The sequence below is a fragment of the Onychostruthus taczanowskii genome, unplaced genomic scaffold (assembly GCF_017590055.1).
Source record: "Onychostruthus taczanowskii isolate IOZ18803 unplaced genomic scaffold, ASM1759005v1 scaffold179, whole genome shotgun sequence".
Lineage (NCBI taxonomy): Eukaryota > Metazoa > Chordata > Aves > Passeriformes > Passeridae > Onychostruthus > Onychostruthus taczanowskii.
This window is the reverse complement of record NW_024499006.1, coordinates 341,053-361,162: the sequence shown is the minus strand read 5'-3', so window position 1 is coordinate 361,162 and position 20,110 is coordinate 341,053. Positions and strand designations below refer to the sequence as shown.

At 37.4% G+C, this 20,110-nt stretch overlaps 1 protein-coding gene across 2 annotated transcripts in view; it reads right to left on the bottom strand.

Annotated features, from left to right (window-relative positions):
- Nucleotides 1-482: 482 nt before the first annotated feature.
- The window catches only part of POU6F2 (POU class 6 homeobox 2), a 312,199-nt gene continuing 292,571 nt past the window's right edge, over nt 483-20,110 (bottom strand). For both annotated transcript variants that reach the window (XM_041400352.1, XM_041400353.1), the window contains exons 8-10: nt 12,986-13,154; nt 4,157-4,325; nt 483-987 (exon numbers count right to left, since the gene is read on the bottom strand). In XM_041400352.1, coding sequence (XP_041256286.1) covers nt 483-987; nt 4,157-4,325; nt 12,986-13,154 — 843 coding nt within the window. The remainder of the gene's footprint in view (nt 988-4,156; nt 4,326-12,985; nt 13,155-20,110) is intronic.

Genomic DNA, 20,110 nt, shown 5'->3' with positions numbered 1-20,110 from the left:
ACTCCTCCAGGTGGCAGGCTTGTATTCTCTTTTAAACATAAAAGTTTTTTTTTTCTTTTTTTCTTTTTTTCTTCCTTTCTTTTTTCTTTTTTTTTTTTTGTTGCTGTTTGTTTTATTTTTCCTTAAAATGTATTAATATTTCCATAATATACAGAAAAAATTTAGCAGTTATTTGGTTTACTTTAAGTCCATTTAAAAAAAACTGGCTTTTTCAGGTTTTTTTGGGAACTAATTCTACCACACACACTCTTAAGTGTTGTGTAATTTTTTTTGTTTAAGGTTTTTTTGGTTTTTTTTTTTTTTTTTTTTTTTTTAAATAGGAAAACCCATGGACATTTATAAACTGTTCTGTCCTTCTTGTAGTTTTCTCAGTCTTTTACTTACAAGGGTGATGAATAGGTATTTTCACAGAGTTCAAATGGACACATTTCAGTTGGTGTGGGTTTTTTTTTCTTTGTGATTTGGCTTTTTTTGTTTTGTTTTTAGGAGTTTTCTTCCAGAGAGTCTGTTAAAGGCTCCATAGGAACTGCTGTTGCAGGCTCATGTTGTTTCAAACGTTTAATTGTGTTCTTCAGTGCTTGCCTCTTATTGCAGAACCAAACTCTAACTACTTCCCGGTCATAGTTCAGTTTCTCTGCAATCTCTGTCATTTCTTGCCCAGAGGGATGCGTGTTCTTCTCAAAGTGGGCATTCAAGATTTCAAGGGCTTGTGGCGTGAATGAGGTACGCCTCTTGCGCTTTTTGGATGGTTCACTCCCAATAAACTCGGTAAGGTTCTGCATCCCTGCTCGATGGCGGGCCTCAGCCTCAGCCATCCACCGCTCAAGCACCGGCTTTATCTTCTGGGCACTTTTAGGGGTGATGTCCAGCTTTTCAAACCTGGCAGGATACAAAAGGCCAGGGTTCAGTTTGGCTGTCAGACTGCTAGCTATAGTGTTCTCTTGGGCTTCCTGTGGTAGGAAAAAGTGGCTTCTCAGGATGGTGTGTCTGAGGGAAAATTGAGAAAGAAGAGTCTTACACTGATGCTCTGCCAGGTGGGACTTCCTGCCTGCCTGACTAATTGACTGGCAGAGGTAATTTACAGTAGATTATGAAAATTGTCAGATAGGTATATCTATACATAGATATAGATATGTATATATAGCTAGAGATTTAAGCTAACACAAAATGAGCACTACAACAAAATTCTAAGTACACTAAATAATACAGGTTAAGAATCACATTTTCATATTTCTGATGACCTTCAAAACCCTGGAGACTAAGTCTAATTACAGGAAATGATATCAAAAGCATTGCTTTTATCATCTTTTCTTTGTGCTTAATCCTTTTGTTATCTCTCCCATCCCATGTTATCTAAACATCACAGCTTTAATAATAAAAACCAATGGCAAATACTTGTCTCTGAATATCAGGTTTCCTTTCCATTTTTCAGCAATTTTCACTGTTTGTAAGTTAATGTTATATCCCTTTTCTGGATTGGGAAAAAAATTCCCCTAGCCACGGTGGTGTTCAGCTGAAACAGCTGGACACTTTGCAATTATCTTGCTGTCCCCACAATGTGCAAAGACAGACTCATGTTTTCCAGATGAAACCCAGCATAACGGTCCACTAATACGCTGTGGCACCAAGCTGAGTTTATTGTGGGATTTCTGCAAAGTGTACCAGAATGATATCATTTCCTGTAAATGAGGTCTTCTATATATCATTTTGCCATCAAAAGTCTTTTGCCAAACCAGATTTTACAAGTATTATAAAACATCTGGAAAAGCAGCCACACAAAGCTTTAATTCTTTCAAAAGCAAGCAAAGAGCAGAGTTCACATTTCAAGTCCTATAAGTATTTGTTTCTTTCATTTACTGAGTTTATCCTCTTTTGCTATTAAAAAAGTCTTAACCCAAGTTCTTTGGTGCCATCTATTTGTATTTTCCCACTTTGCTCTGACCACTCTGCACATTGAGGGTGCTGCAGAAAGGCAACAATAACTGGATGTCTCTGCTGCGCTCTCCAGCCCAGGTGGTGCTGAAGCACCACCACCACTAACCACAGAGTGCTCTGGAGATGAGAGGAACTAAATCAATCCATTTATGCCAAGAAACTTGGTGGCTGGAGCTGGACATTTTTAGTGTCTCCATTCAGCACGTGGAGGCAGCAAAAAATATTCCAGCATGAAACAAAGCACTTCTCACAAAGAATAAGACAAAGAATAATTTCAGATAATGATACTCCAAAGACATTGTAACTAGTGCCTGACATCTTAATGTGGTATTGATTGCAAGATGTCATTCCTTGGTGTCCAGTGATATTTCAAGCTGAAGGATATATTTTAGAATGTATTGTATTAAATTAAAGAAAATGCTGCTATTTGCATGCAGAACATATCAAGATGGTATATTGCTCATATGACCTGCATAGGCCACCAGGAGATTCTACTTTTCTTTTTGAGCTGGTTGTTCAAACTGCTTGCCTTACTGCCCCTTCCACTGACCTGGAGTTCATACTGAAACTCCTTTGTTACAATTGAAAAAAAAGTTAAATCTACCATTTCTGAGGAACACATGGTGCGACTGAAGCAGCTTAGTGAAAAATGCACAGACACAGCACGTAATTACATCCCAAAATGGTGTCCATCTGAGGCGGGCAAAGGAAATTAAAAAAACTTGTAATCTTGCAAGTATTTGGGACAAGCTCTTGCACCCAATCTTATTTTCTGAGCAACTTCCTCCTCCAAGGAACCCTCTGTAAAAGGTCTCACCATCCCCAGTGCTTTCCTCAAAGTGTGAGGTAAATTGAGAAAATGAGAAGAGAGTGAACTAGGCAAAAGTAAAGGAAACAGCAATGTCTTCCTTTAAAGTATACCAAGACAAACAGCAACTTAAGGCTACAAAACATTTCCAGTTGCTAAAAACTCCACCAATTTTAGGCACTATTTACCAACTGACCACAAAGAAATTTAAAAAAATAATACAAAATCAAAATTAATCCTTAGCAATAAGGAGCAATAGCATTCATATCATTGCCATTGTTTGTTAGTGCTGTTACTGCAGGACATGTTTGTTATAATGACATACAAGTCTTGAAACAAATTTCCCAGCAGTAGTATCCTTGTATAGACTGAATAAAGGTTATTTTCAACAGGGAGGTATCTTATAAGAAAAAACAGTAGGGGAGACCATAGAAGTGAGAGGATCCTATGGAGCTTTTTGTATTTAACAACAATCAATGGGTTTTATGGAAAATCATTGAGCAAAATGTGAGCTGCAAGCACACTACCCCATACTGATGTTATTTATAACCTTAGTCTTTAACTGCAGGAAAAGTACACTTCCATTCTATGGGGAATACATTAAAAGTATAAAGAGCAGATAAAAAGACAGAGCATTTCATGGATCACCAAGAACAAAATCCACTTAAATGAGCTTAGAGTAGGTTTATTGGCTTTCATTGATGGAGGACTATAAGGCATTGCCCAAGAGGAAAAAGCTGTTACCTAAGTGCGTTTGTTACCTCATGCATAAACATAGGATTGCTGTAATACACATACATGCATAAAGGTGTTTACTTCTACTTTAACTCTGTCAAGACCATATTATTATTTCTTATGATTAGGACAGATTTCTGCTTCTGCTTTGCATACATAGGTTTGTCTGTTTTTTTCAGTAAATATTTGGGTGACAAAAGATGAATAGCTGCTGGTTTGCAAGATAGCAGGAAAGCTATTTTTTCCCCTTCTGTGTTGCCTAGGTAAATCATCATTAACATCCCCTATGTGAAGTGCTAACCACAGTAATACAGGTTTAACTTAGCAGGGATGCAGCCATGAAATATTTGTTCAGTAACCCTATCTGTAGAAAATGGCACAGTATGAAGAGGGTCAGCTGGTGCTTATCGAGCATCAGCAGGATCTCCAACTCATCTATGGAATTAAGTCTCTATGCCAGGAACATTGTTTCTCACTTGTTTAGAAAACGAGGAATAAAAAAGAGACCAAAATCACACTAAAGGTACACAATAAGAACAATTTATGTGTCAGATAACAACATTTAAATATCAGGTTAAATAATACACTCTAAAGTTATGAGACTCAAACACAACATGCTCCTCACAAGCAGGATCATTATTAAGGACAAAGAAAGAAGTTTATGATGTAACTTGTTACCTGCAGATGGCAGATTGGCTATAGGCTGGGCCTTCAGTGGCGCTCAGGGCTTGGCCAACTTGAGTCTGTGTCAGGCCAAGGGACAGGCGCCGGATTTTAAAAGCTTTGGCAAATTCTCGTATTTCTTCCAGATTTACCCCATCCACTTCTCCAGTGGCTGTCTGAGGATCTGTTGAGATATTTTTTAATCGAGTCAGTTCTTTGCATCACATACCAGTGGAACAGACTTACAGCCATTTTCATCGCCAAAACTTTCAAGTTCAATTTTTTAGTACTGACCCCTTTCTCTTCTTTCCCAAACAGAAACAGACTTGCCTTGTCAGGTGTGTTCAGATTGCTAAGATGCTGACTGGGCTGTAGTTGTCTGCAGGTGGAAGATTTCCAAAGATATGCCTTTGCTGAACTCCTGGCAAAGGCCAGCTCACCTTTGAGGGAGGGTGTGCCTGGGCTCCTTGCTACCATTTATGCCTTGCAAGGTGTTCTCTGGATTGAGGAGTCATGTTCCTTGTTTTCCCTTTTTATCACATAGCGTGATGGTTGGTGTTAATAAATTTATCCCGTCTGTGGGGAGGGCTATATATGTATGAGCTGCTTGGATTTTTAACTTGAAATCAAGTCTTTGTACTTTACCTAAAGTTAATGCCAAATAAGGAGATTCACAACTATTTCTTCCCTTTTACACAATACCCAACCTCAACTGACACATGAATGTCCAAAATAACCCAACAAATGAACAAGCCTAAAAAAAATTCTGCCTTTAAAACCTCCCTAATTTAATAATCGTCTTTTAAAATTTGCCGTTCTGAGAAGCAGCCTTTCAAGCTTCCTTTTCTGCCTCCCATCAGGTCGATTATCAAGGAGCAGCAACACTGGTTTTGGATGGTAATGCTGCACAGTTTTTTATTTTTACATTAGCCTCTCAGAAGATAATGCTTATGATGCTGTGAGAATAAATCTGTCCTTCCTCTCTATAGCAGTTTACTGACACAGAAGCCTTTGTCCCTGAAAGGGCACATAATAAAGCATGTCTACCACAGAAAAGCTCCTTTGGAGCTGGATAACTCGGTCAATTTAGGACTTATCAAGGGAAATGACACAACAGCTGGAGAATGGAACTTCCACCCCCCACCCCCTCCTAAGCTACTGATCCCTGACTAAATGAAAGTGTTTGCCAAGTCAGAGACAGCATGGGACTGGGATGGTAGAAGATTTCAAAGTGTTGTGCAATCCTGCATGTAGTGAAGCCATTCTCCCAGTGAGACATCTCTATTGTTCTTCACCTCATTCGTCAGACCCCGAGGTGAAAAGTTTGCAGTACAATAACCCCTCAATTTCTGTAAATGCAAGCAGTTGTCCAAGGACAGTGCTAGACTACATTACCATTCTGAACCTTATATGAGAATGGCTCCGGCTAGTATGGCTCTAGAGAGGGCTTATCAGCATTACAGCAGCAAAGTTTTTATTTTCAGGGGTTTATAAGCTTGTGTAAAATTTCCTAGTGATGGAAATATCCTATGAAAAAATCCTTTTGTCCAGTAATAGACAGAGGGAAAAGGGTTTTCTGATATATAAATTTACCCTGTTACTTGAGTGTAAGAAGCACAAATGGCAATAATATTTTTAAAATTCTTGTGTATGCAACCAGGGACCACATGAACTATGCATACAGATAAACATGCACACAGGCTGAACCTTGTTTCAATGATACTCCACACTCAGAATCATCTCTGTTGTTCTCACTGCTGTACTTGTGGTCACCTGCACACCCATGCACTCAGTACAAAGCTAGGGTGCATATTGTTTGATTTAGGAGTAAGTGCTTTGACAGTGGCCACTGAAGTTTATAAAGTAATTGCCTTTAGAAGAATGGAATTTTCCTGCTTAGAACAGATCGTCCATTTAGCATACCAATTCTGAATTTCAGAGACACAGAATGGAGTTGCAGACTTACCTGACTTTAGGTCTTTATACTAAATATCATAAATTATACTGACCTCAAAAATTCCCCTGAGCAAAGTACACTAAAATGGTCACTTTCCTCACCTCTTTCCTTCTGTTAATTTAAGGTCTCTGACTAAAGGTGTTAGGAATGTAACAAAGGATAATTCAGTTGCCAGAGAACTTCCAAAGTACAAACTATGGCACCTGTAATCTTCCCCAACTCCTGTTGGGAATAAAAAGGGAAGTGAGAAAATGAATTGTAGAGAAATTATAGAGAAATTCTGCCAAGTTCTGCTGGATCTAGAATGATCTGGCATTGTTGCAACAGTGAGCATCATGGAAAGACTGTTCCTGTTTGCGGCACTTGGATGAGGGAAATATTAGGCTGAGCTCTCCTTGAGATGAGAAAAAAAAATCTGTTATGCCCTTCAGTAATATGGGAGTAGAATATAGTATACAGTGGAATATCTGTTGAGAAAAAGGCTTCATTCTCTCATAGCATCTTCGGCAACAGGAAAGTACTAACAGATGGACTGAAACACTGAAATGTTTTATCTTGAACTCAAGGGAAAATAGCATTTGTGTGAAATTGGAACCACTTCTACTTTGGATGTGATTCAAAGCCCTTTGAAATCCACAGATTTTGTCTTCTGTCACCTCCCTAAAATAAAAATAGTGCTATGAAGATCATTCTATTGGCACCATTATTTCTCTGATTTACACTAGTGCATTAAAATGTCATCAATACAGTCTTAGACTGTGTGGTCTAAACATACATATTCATAAAAATATTCAAACAGATTAGGGACTTTGTTGTAACAAGTTCTGAGCTTTCAAAACAGTTGATATAGTGCACTTCACATTTTAGGAAGAGTAGTTTATTGAAGACAGTAAATAAGCTGGCTCTTTTTCAATTAAATGCATATCCCAGGGAAGGCTGTCCAGTGACAACAGGTAAACAGAGAATACCAAACCCATTGAGTGTTTGGGATCTATGGTAATGGATTTCAAGACTCCATGTTTACATTATTGCCTGAGAAAACAGAGGCTGCCTGTGAAACTGCTAGGTGCTGGAGAAAGGTCAGAGGGTTGTCTTGGACCATTTCAGAGGATATGGGTGCATATAACAAAAAAGGAAGACAGCTAAAATTCCACCAGCCATCCTGGTGGATGGGGAAGACAGATGAGCGGTATGGAAGAAATTAAATTCACAGACTCTCCTGCATAGAAATCTGTTTTTTCCTACTGAAGGGAATACTTCTACCACCTTTGAATTCTTCTGAAAATCCTGCGTGAGTTTGTTGTTGAGTGAAAATATGCTGTGATTTTAGTAGTTAGGGGAAAGAGCTGCTACAGAGAAATCAGTGCACCCTTAAGGAGAAACCAAATTTCTGTTGCACAGAGTTCTGCCACAAGAGGGATTACAGGAGGATGATTTCCCCAGTCAGAGTGGAGGAGAAATAGCTGGCTGAGGAGGTCCAGTGGAAAGTAAATTGGATAAGAAAGGCAGGAAAAAACATTGATAATGGAAAACAGAGTGGAGCTCAGGGGAAAAAAAAGAATAATAATTTGTTTATGGGAGCCATTTTAATTTCACAGTAAGAGATGACAGTAAAATGAATTTGGGAGGAAGAAAGGAACGTCATGGAGGCACAAGTCTCAGAGCACAAGGGGAAACCAGTGATTTCCACAAAGAGAACATATGGTGGAAAAGTTAAAGAAATGAGCAGAGGGATGCATTTGAGAAGAGGAAAATGAAATGGAAAAAAAGGGAGGAATAAAGATGTAGAATTGAATGAAGAGAAAATAAAGAAGACAAAAGAGAATACAAATAGGATTAGACAATACAAAGAAATCATACAGAAGGGACAGGAAGAGTTGAGATGAATCTTGCAGTCCTTGCTTAGACAGAACTTATTTTAAAAATATTTTTATTTGGAAATAACTCCTACGCTTTGTCTCCAAAATAATTATCACTTGTGGCTGGTTAAGGGTGAAGGGATGATAATGAGAGAAAAAGGAAAAGCTATAAAGAAGACAACAACATAGAGGGGAAAAAAAGACAAGAAATAAAAAGAGAAAGAGAAATTAAAAACAAAAGGTAAAGAAACTTCTTTGAAATTAGGAAATATGTTAAAGAAAAAAAAAGCAAAATCATACAGAAAATATTACTAGAATGAAAAGTAAAACTAATAAACCCAAGGAACATGGGTTTATTTAATAAATAAACCCAGTACAGTTAATAGAGTTCTTATTCTCCTTGTACTTCAATAATTTCTCTCATGTGAAGCAATGTCTTGTGAAAGAGTTACTCTCTTTGCAGTCAGCGTGCAGAAGCTTGCTCCAAATCATTATTTGCTGAAGTTTGGATGCTCTATGCCATTTGATTAACTGAACAAGTGGCTAAATGTTACTAGTTTTACATGAACTTTGCTATATTTAGCAACTATTTCTGGACTATAGCAAATCTCTGCCAAGGTACTCAGCTTCAGGACCTCTGCCAGAGATCTGGACTACAGTTTTGTAAGAAATTAGGAAAGGAGAGCAATATTCCTAACTCAGGAGGAATAAAGAAATCAAAGATAGATTCAGGAGGCCACAAGTTGTTTCTTGCCCTCATGCATAAGGACTTCTCTCAGAAACACTGACTTGTTTGATTGTTTTTGTTGGGTTATTTCAAATAAAAAATTGGAGTTATTTCCAAATAAGAAATATTTTTAAATAAGTTCTGTCTAAGTAAGGACTGCAAGATTCATCTCAACTCTTCCTGTCCCTTCTGTATGATTTCTTTGTATTGTCTAATCCTATTTGTATTCTCTTTTGTCTTCTTTATTTTCTCTTCATTCAATTCTACATCTTTATTCCTCCCTTTTTTTCCCATTTCCTCTTCTCAAATGCATCCCTCTGCTCATTTCTTTAACTTTTCCACCGTATGTTCTCTTTGTGGAAACATTGCCTGTCTCATCCCACTAAAAGACTTTAAATAGACTTTCAGACACTGCATTTCAATTGTAGGCCTTTCATACAAAGGTCTGCAGCCAGTGTGGGAGCTGGGATGCTAGGAAGGTCACAGGCTTGACAGAGAGGTGCTCCTGCCCTTCAGTGATCTGTATCTGGAAACCGAAAAGATTCTGTAAAGAAGTAAAACAAGGATGACTTCCTATCTACATTCTCATGTGCAGCCATGGTTTTGTGTAAATGGCTTTTCAGTCACATGAAACAATTTTCAAACTCATGAAGGTAATTTAAGACTATTGGTCCAAACAGTATCTACCACTGGTTTATCACTGAGAAGGAAAAGCTATAAAGGATCCCCTCTGATTTTTCATGTTTCATTACACAGATGGTTTGATCTTACCTTACTGAACTGACCATATTTTCCTCTTTCTTGCAGGCTCTTTCCACATTACTAGAAGACAGTAGGTATTTCTGTTGTGCCCTACAACACCATTCCTGATGTGGCAGCTCAAGCAGGCTTAGGCATACAGTGCTAGCTCCAGTTTGTGGTGGCTACATGCTCTCAGTAGTATGCTGGATTGCTTTTAGGGATAATTGAGATGACTGGTTTGCTTCTATATATGTAATGTTACTATGTAAATGGCAGATGTGAGTTGATCTGCCCCTCATGCTACTCATTCTGTTGGTCTTGAACAGCAGAGACTGAATGAAGCTGGAAGCATAAAATCAAAACAGCTCCACAAGTTTTTTATTTATGTTTAACGTGGAATTTTGTTCAGGAGATCCCTATCAATAACATTTTCTTTTGGAAAATTTGAGTTAACTTCCAAGTGCAACTCCTTCAACCATCAGTCTGATTGTATGAAAAGTTTCCTATGCCTGTAGCTCTTTTTGACAGGACCACAGTAAAGACATGGACACTGACTTGACGCTCTTTGTGATCACTTTTCACACTCTTCTTCTGATGGCTGCTAGGGAGGGTGGTAGTAGCATCAGCAGGATTTGGATGCAGAGGGGGCAAAAATTAACCTTGAGTTTAAAGAGAAAGATAAGATAGAAGAAAAAAATAGACTTGAAGATTATTAAAGAGCAGGGATTAGAATTTGGACTGGAGGGAGAGAGGGCCTGACTGTGCAGAGTGCCACTCACTGTGATAGAGGACAGGAAAAAAGGAAAAAGAGGTGTCAGTAGTGATAAAACAATATAAAGGAGGACAGAAACTACCTAATAAAAAGGTTGGTGAAAAGGTACAGATATGGTCTGGAGACAGTGACTGAGTGGGAAATGACATGGGAAGAGAAGTTGGGTAATGATGGACTGTGACGAAAGGACTGCAGGGCGAAAACTAGAGGAACAAAAGCATGGAGGCAAAGGGAGTAGATTGTGTGTGGAGAACAGTGTGAAGAATTAACAGGACTAGAACAAGACAAGTAGTGGATGGAGTCAAGCCTGAGAGGATCAAGTAAAAGTTCTATGTTCATTAATCTATCTCCCAGTTGTGCCCAAATAGATATTCCTGTGCCTCATACTCTACTGTCAGCCAAATCCCTAAGCACAGCATGCTTATTTCAGAGCTGAACCAACAAGGTGATAACAGAACTATCAGCTTTTCCATCCATTCAACACATCTCCTATTTCCCACTATGAACATAAAGATTATCTTGCCATATGACTGATTTACATTACTATTCTGCTTTTGAAACAACCTTGAAATTTATCCATTCAAAAAATGAAGCTAAAAGAACATCCTCAGAGATGCACAAATTAACATTCAGAAGTTACAAAATGCTGGAGTTAGAGCAGCCAACAACACAGTGTACCATAGTCTTTGAGCCCTGGATTATCAGTTCTTTTTCATGTGCCTCATTCAGTGCACAAGATGAACTGTCCTTCATTACAGATGAACTGATTGATGTATTGCCTTTTTACTTGTTCAGTGTGCAGCCCCAGACCTCTATTAAAGCTCTTCACTAAAGACATCTCCTCTTGAGCTCTTCTGGTTTCTTTAAAATCTTAGTTTATTTTCTTGTGTTTCTACAAGATGAGGGTCTTCCCCTTCTCATTCACAGAGAAGTGGACAGATATTAAGGGAAGAAGCAGTTTTGGGTACCCAATCTAGGTCAAGTAGGAAATGATTTTTTAGACTGTCTGTAAATGGTTCTTGATACAGTTCCACTATGAAAGTGCACTTAAAATTGCAACTATGAGTACTGGGTTCTTCTGTAAATTAAAGTCCGGAGTCTCAAGCTGTATATTGAGGGAGCACTTGTGAAAAATCTCTTTTAAGTGATTTGCCTGCCTTGCACTTGAATTACATAGCAGACAGAAGGCTTCAGCTCCTCAGTCCTCTATTGCCTCACACAAGACCATCCTTCACTCCTCTACACCTTCCTACCTCAAACGTTATGCAAACTGGGGAGCAGATTAGTGAATCAGGTAAACCGTGGGACAACAGCCCACCTGTTGTGTTAGTGATTCTGATACAACCCTAGGACAATTCCACTGGGAATGCACTGAGAGAAAGATGAGAAAAAAAAAATCATGATTGCATGATTTTAATCACAACAATATATTTTTATAATGAAATACATCTTCTAAGAAGAATTGCATGCAGTTGAACAAACAACTATTTTTCAAGTATTTTCTAACATTGGATGGATTTATCCTGTAATCTTAAACGAGCTTCTTCCATATTGCCTTTATTTTAAATAAGAATGTCCAAAAGAGGAGCTATTCTAGACTAGCTATTGAACAATAACTTACTCTGCACCAGCTATTTTATTCAATTTGCCCACGTGGACTAGAGGTATATTTTATGTATTTGTAATGTAAAACCTCTTCTTTGTCTTCCTTCTACAAGCATGTCTACATGAGAAAATTTACTAGTGACAGTGCAATAGCATTATAATTATACCTATATCTATATGCAGATATTTTCATTCCAGAACAAAAGTATTCCCACTGTGAGTTACATCAGCATAATTTTACCACTATGGCTCTACTAGTAATTTCTCCATGTAAATGGTCTTTGAAATAATTTAACCAAGATTTTTTCACATCTTTCCTTGCATGACAGTTTCTCCAAGCTCCTCATAAGCTTGTATCAGTCACGTATTTTTTACTACCAATATGGCATAAGTTATAGTGTTTGATTACTTAGAATATGTACATGGAGTATCACAGAAAAAGGTCATACAAATCAATTGTATTTTTGCAGATGTGCAAAAACTGTTAGTGCTTCTTATGTATACTGTCAGTCTGTGGTTTTTGCTATGTGAAGACCAAGTCAATGCTGATAAGGTAATAGCAAAGACTCTCAACTGTGCAATCTGGAAGAAAGTGCTGTTCAGGTCAGCTGTTATAATTCTAACACTGGAACTCAGTTATTTCACTGCAGTGTGCTTCTCCCTTCTCCTCGACGTGTTAAAGTTCATTCTTGTTTAAGTGCTGCAAGCTTTTTCTGGCAAGAAAATCTCTCACTCTGGATTTGTGCAGTATTAGGGTTTTTAAAATGGTTTGTTATATCAATCAAGCAAAAAAACAAGCAGCTTAACCAAAAGTAGGACTACCTTTTTGCCAACCAAATTCTGAGAAATGTAATTAATTATACTGACTGATTAAAATACTTCTAACTTCCAAAAAATATAAACTACATTTCAGTTATAGCAATTGTCGTCATGAGTCAATTAATGGCTGCTATCATTTTTATGACCATTTTCAACATTGATTAAATTTCTCAAGGCATGTTTACCTTAAGCCCCATCCATGAAAACACTTAGTAATTCTCATGGGTGAGAGTCAGCTATTTCGCAATATACAATCTATTATATTAAAAAAAAAAACAAAAGGAGGGAAAGCAGATTGGAAAACTCAGCAGCGAGGAGAACAAACGGAAGGAAGAATTAAGGAAAGCCAGGGAGCAATACTTACTGCTGACTAACTGGCCAACACTCAAAGCTGAAGAGGAGGAGGATGAGGAGGAAGAAGAGGAAGCCTGACGCACTGGGCTTTGAGATATAGATGCTTGACTGTGAGCCAAATGCAGGAGATTGGATTGTGAAGCTGCTTGTCCCACTTGCGTCTGGGAAGGCTGATGGAGCTACATGTTAAAATGTAAAAATAGGTATTTAGAAAGTGAAGCAGTAATAGGAAACTTGCAATGCACCATCTCACCCATCTACTTCTGGGGAGCAAATCACATTGGAGTGTTAAATACAATGGGCTTTATTCAAGTGACAATGTTGCAGCAATCTGAGCTGTTTAGAATATTGTCTAATTAGAAGGAAAATACTTTTTTTGAAATGGGTGACAAGAGACCTATGACATTTACAGCAGGATTCTGATTTATTAAATATATCTCCTTACCTGTTTTCTGACTCATGAAACCAGACTTTTGTTCCCTACATGGATTCTCATAGAAATCAGGATTGTTTCACAGAGGTCCTTTCATACTGCAGGACCAGGGCCAAGAAGAGTGGGAATGGGGAAGAGGATATAAACTGAGCCAAAATCCCTTTTCTACAGGAATCAGTGATTTGTTTTATGACATCATACCTGGCAAACAAGCAAAAATCACGGGAACGGATAAGTTGTCTTTGACTAAAACACACACAAAAACTTCTGAGCTCCATCCACATCAAGATTGTATCCACTAAGACACATGAAAAATCTAGTAAGTATGGTAGATGCAAATGATACCTGAATTGACTTTCTAAATTTTTAAACAAAGATTACAAGAGTGTAGTCTTTGTTTACTAGGGGAATGGAAAGAGCCATCAATCCATTCTGCCTATAATATGCTTTCATGTGGCGTTGAAATCTAGGAACATTCTCTGGTACTGATTTTCACATAAACCTCTCAGAAAATTCAAAGGACAGTCTCTCTACAAAATAAAGGCACACAATGGACTGTACAGTTTTGAATTGGATTCTAGTAGTCCAGTACAGTCTTTTCAGAGCATAAGAATATAGTAATACAGGTCTGATACACTCTGGTGACTGCTGCTTATTATACCTTTATTTTATGTTGATTCTTGATATTGATCAAAGAAGACTATAAACATATTCTAAAAAGGCTTCACTTCACTGCAGCTGTTATCTGCATTTTCTACAAGGGAAAAGATAAAGGCCTATGTGGCCTTGCTTGAAGTCAGTAATTAAAATCTATTTCTTGAATGCCAAGGAGTATGAGGTTTTCTCTTTTGATATCTAACTGAAAAAATTACTTTAGTAAAGGAGCTACATTTGTTAGTAACACTCAAATTATATGTATTATCATCTCAGCACACATAGAAATGTCTGATGCTATGTAGACAACAAATTGTATAAAACTGTAGATAAAGGTATCTGTTCACATTCAAGATAACACTTTTTGTGGAATATATATGAACTTTTTTAATGACAATATTCCTGTTAGAGTCTGTTAAGAATGGAAAAAAAATTCAACTTTTCTACCTTCTACATGGAATAATATAACAGAAAATGAAGGAAGAAACTTTGATTTAACCTTTAATAAATATTAAAGTGATATAATTAAGTATAATTATTTTATACTATATTTTATAAGTATAATTATTTTATACTTAAAATTTATATAATTAAATATAATTATTTATCTGGCCAGTTTTAGTGTATTCTGATTTCTTTGTGGATTAATAAAAAGAGCATTTTGTTATATCTAGGATTTTTTTCTCAAGTACATTTAAAAAATACAACAGGCACTTTATCAAGGGGATAACTGTTGAGAAGCTGATTAAAAGGCTTCCAGTTTTCAAACTCATGCAAGGAATGAGCATCTTTAAAAAATTCTCTAACAGCTGGATTTTATCTACAGAGAATTTCCAACTCAGATAGTACTTTTATAATATCTTCTCTTAGGGAAACATCCCACTATAATGGCTGGCCTCTTCTGTACACTGAAGAAGTGGACTGCCTGGCCATGCATCCATGCATTATATCCACATCACATCCAGACTGCAGCTTTCAGAAACAGGCAGGTGTTTGGTGTCTGGGTCTGTTGTCTGAGGGAATCTCTGGCAAAACTAAAGATTTAAGCACAGGCAAGGGAAGACAAGTACTGTATTTACATGAGTTAGATGCTTTCACACTATGTGGAACAGTCTAAGAGATGCTAGTGCTTATCTGCGAGAATGGAAGAACAAATGCAGCAGCTATCTTTAAAGAGAAAGATCTGCAAAATTATAGTCCAGTCAACTAAACTTCAACCATAGAAAAGTACTGAAGAAAATAATCAAACAATTTGTAAGCACTTGCAAGAAAACAAGGTAGTGACAGAAAACTTGGATTGCTAGAAACAAACTGTGTCAAACTAATCTGATCTCCCTCTAAGACAGGGTAATTGGCCTTGTGGACAGGGAAAAAGCAGTAGGTGGTTTGACTTTACAAGTATCTTGACACTCCCTCATGTGACATTCTTTATAGTCTAAGGAAGCATAGTTTAGGTGAAATTGCTGAAGAATGAATGCCAAAGTATTTGGAAAGCAAAAGTGAGGATGAAGTATCTGTGGAAAAAAGTGCACATGCATGGTGCTTCACAGAAGTCTGTCCTCATTCTGCACTACTCAATATTTTCTTAATGACTTGGATGACAGAGCAGAGAATACCTTTACTGAATTTACATGCTGATGACATGCTGGGAGGAAATTTTGTCAGGTTGGATTACAGGATTAGGAATCAAAATGTTTCTGTGCTTTGAACATACTGGCTGCAAACCTGTGGTGCTGCAAAAGTGAAGTAAAGGCAGTTCCCGTACCAAGCCATGTTAGTGGGAGTGATGTCTGCAGTGCTTGTGAAGGGCATCTTTTCTGCTGAGCCCTGGAAAGACCTCTGCAGAGCAGGGTGCCACAGCTAGGTGCTAAAATGCATTAAAATCTGGACCAACTAGAGTTAAATAATTAGAATGGCTGAAAGCCTGGGAGTTTACTGAGGCCTATGAAGGCACCTGTAATGAGCTGGTCATGTTTAATCTAAAGGAGGGAAGACCAAGTGGGATATGATGCCTGCTTTGAATATAGGCATAACTAATGAAAAGAGGACATAATTATTCTTATATTTGTTTAAATATTCATTTAAATATTCCTTTATTCATTTTAAAATGGGCCTAGTTATCTGAAAGGTTCAAATTAGATGTTGGGAAAAGCTATCTAATGTGGCAGTGAAACACTGGCATAGATTACTGGTGGAATCTGTGGGTTTCTATGACAGTAGTTAGGACCAAATTAATAAAAAACTGGAGTAGCTACTCCACCTGTGAATAGCAGGTTGGACTGTGGAGCCTTGACCTTCCACCCATAATTTTTTTAATGCTTCTACACCATTTCCCATCAGCATTTCTCAGGAAGAAAGCAAGCCCAACATTTTCCAGCTATGTTACAACATACAGTCACTTAACAGTTCAACAACTGAGCACTTGCACAGTAAAACTGATACCTCCAGGAAGCTCTAGAATGAGAGGGCACTCTGCATTTTTCAGCTCTGCATCAAGGCATGCACAAAGTCACTATGCAGCAGGTACACAATATGATGGTTGAGTCTAGAAAGTGTTTGAGTCATTGCACATTTTGTACTATGCATATATTTTTAAAGTAACTGGAATACCCAGAAGCTTGGCAACTTTCTTGTTGAAGGTCCAGAAATATTTAAACAAATATAAGAAATTCTCATAATTTAGCTGGGCAAAAAGGAATATGGCTAGGGAAGTTTGGATTCACCGTAACCTTAGGTAAGGTAACAGCAATACATAAGAGATAATTAGAGGTTGGTTTCTAACTCACTGCTTGTGAAGGAGAAGCGAGCAATGGGGTTGAAGAGGCTGAAGAATCACCTTAAGACCTGAGCAAAGACTGAGGAAGGATTCCATCTTTAACTCCCTACATAATTTCCAGCATACCCTCTGCTTTACAGCAGATGATGTTAAGCTGTAAATGTCCTGCTTAAAAAACAATGATTGTTATTTATGAAATTGCATTAAAATACTCTCTATTTTCATACACTATAATTTCCACTCCAGAAATAGCCTTAAGGAGAGGCAACGATTAGATTATGAATTAGATTCTAGATGACAGAATCAATTTGTACTTACAATAGCTGACTTTTCTCAATTTTGGACACATATGTATGATATGAATTATGTTTATGACTGTTGTGCATTTTCCATCCAAAGACAGAAGGAGGCACAGGAATTACAGAAACAGTTGCTGAAAGTGCCATTCTTTGTAAGTGGATATAGTAGACATGCCAGAATGATGACTGCATGGAACCGTGATTCGTATCTGGCAGGAATATGTGTATGCACACTACAGCTAGAGGGATGAAGGGAATACGAGAAGGGAAAAGTGCATCATAATACTTTATAAGAATAAACTGAAAACTGCAAAGGGCCTTATTTGTATTTCTTTACTGTCAATAGTGAAGGTAGTATTGACTCATAAATGCAGAGGTAAAGAATTAGTTAGGTCTGTAAGACTGAATTTTGTTCTTAAATTATGCATGTAGTGTATTCCTGTGCTTGGGATGTTCTGAGTTAAAGGTCTTATGACATCAGGGATGTTGTTCTCTGCATCCAGAAATCTGCATAAAAGTGATAGGGTAACCAGGTATTTAGCATAAAATAAGGAAAAAGAAAGAAACTAAGTGGAAATCTAGAAAATTTTGGACAGAATATTGTCCTGTATCATAATGGAGCTGCTACTTGGTTTTACAGAGAGTCTGGACAAACAGCAAGGGCGAAATATGGACTTAATGGAAAGGAGAAGAAAAGAATGAACTTAAATTGCAGTAAGGGAAGCTAGGGTCAGGCATCAGGAAGAACTTTAGAGTGTCAACGGAAAGTGCCTAGGTTGCCTAGGGATGTCAGGAAACCTCCATCACTAAAGATTTTTAAGAACAAGCTAGATAAACATCTGTCAAGAATGATACAGGGACAACTGATCCTGCCTAGTGGGAGGAGACGAACTACATGACCTCTTCAGGTCCTTTCCAGTGCTATTTTTCTATGATGCAGTGAAAAGGAAATCCGAGAGATGAGGAAACACAACAAATTAGAGAAGACAGAGGTGAAATAGACAAGTATAACAAAAGGGGCAGAAGAGATGAAACTAAAAGGAGTGGTACAAAGAACAAGAAATGCATCTTAAGCAATCCTCTTTATGTTAAAGGTTTTCAATTTTTTCTGATGTCAGCTAGTTCATCCCAGGAAATATGGACATTAGTTCTTGTAAAGACTAAAGTCCATAAAAATCTGAAAAAATAAATATCTTGATATAAAAAGACAGTCACAAACACTTTGAAATTGCATGATAATGCCTTAAAGTAGTAGTAGTTTAAGTGTTTCATGCTTCTTTTTTTCTTGCAAATGGAGTTCTCTGTTCTGTATACATTTCCTAAAATACATTTGATTTTGAGAAAGCGTAATGGCATGCTGAGGACACCACATGATTCAAGAGCACAATGGCAGATGAAGTCTGTTTTTAAACCTACTCATACGGCATGAGCATGGGCTTCAAAGGTGTTTCCTTAAATACCCTAGCAATCTTCCAAACTTGGAAAGAACAAGTTAATACACATACCCCTATCCTTCATGCCAAATCCCTTCCACAGTCAGTTGACTGTGTCAGAGTATGTCACAAATACTGTACCCCCTCACCCTAATTTAGGTTACTCCAGTATAAGTTTCTGAATATGAAAGATATTTGATACCTAATAAGCATTCTCTCTCCCAGTACAGTACAGTATAGTATAGTACATACAGTATAAAAGGTGTTTGTACATACTGCTTAGACTGACAGAACAGCTACATTTGGAAACTAATGTAGAAAACATCCCTAGCTTCACACTGGCTATGTACATACTCTGCCCAAAATGAAAACTGCTGTGGACATAACTGGGGCAGGACTTTGACACCATCTGCTGAAGATCTTTCAAAGCCTTTCTATTGAATCACAACTACTTTCAAAGCACACTGTAATTGAAGGTCTTTCAACTTGTTCAATAAGTTTGGGAATATAGCTGGACATCAGTAGAATATTTAATTTTATATGCAAATCAGGTGCATAAGTAATTTTTTATCCCTATCAGGAAGGATATAATGTCAATATAACAACAATATTATTGACAATACATTAATCACTAATTATAATTATAATAACTAATTATATTATACTTATATTTAATATCATTATTAATCATTATTAATCACTTAATAATGTTAATTAATAATGTAAATATTGCAATAGTATTATAGTAACTGTTTTAAATGTGTAAGTGCATAATTCAAAGGTAACCCTCATATTCCTACAGTGAACAGCACTGCATGCTTTCTGTGCCTCAGTTGCTTAGAATGACAGGTAATGTAGTGACATCATCCTATTCCCAATGGTTTGGTGCAGTTATATCAACTGTTTTTGAGATATCCTTCTCCTGCAGCTGCTGATGCCACAAAGAAAACTGGACAGGAAAAGATGGAAGTTACAAGTCAAGTGTCACGCTGTGGCAAGGAAAGTCTGATGTAGTCCCTTGTAGTAGTAAGTAGTCAAGTAATCTTGACTTTCAAAATTCTGGCAATTTATCCACAGATGAAATAGAATTATGCAATGATGATGGTAAAGGAAAAGAGAAAGAAGTGAGAAAAATTGTCACCCTCATCACTGAAAGTCATATAAGAAGCAAAAGAAAAACAAAGTCAGATTGAGACAACACAGTTTAGTGACTATATTGAAACAGAGAAAGAAGAGTGCATTTCTCATAAAACAAGACAGCATCAAAGCCATAGGAGCATTGTAGAGAGGAAATGATTGAGAGCTGGTTAGATTTAAATGGGAGAGAATAACAAGGGATTGCATGGAGTTGTAATAACAGGATGGTAGGGTGTTTGTGGCAGGTTGAGACTATAGAAAGGGAACATCTAACATGAAATTTGGCAAGCAGATGTACAAGAGTCACCACAGACCCATCTGAGAGGCATCTACGTCTTTTCAACAGCTAATCTGGAGCATGATAGCCAATGACAACAAAGATGAGGAGCTGAAAATGTAGGAA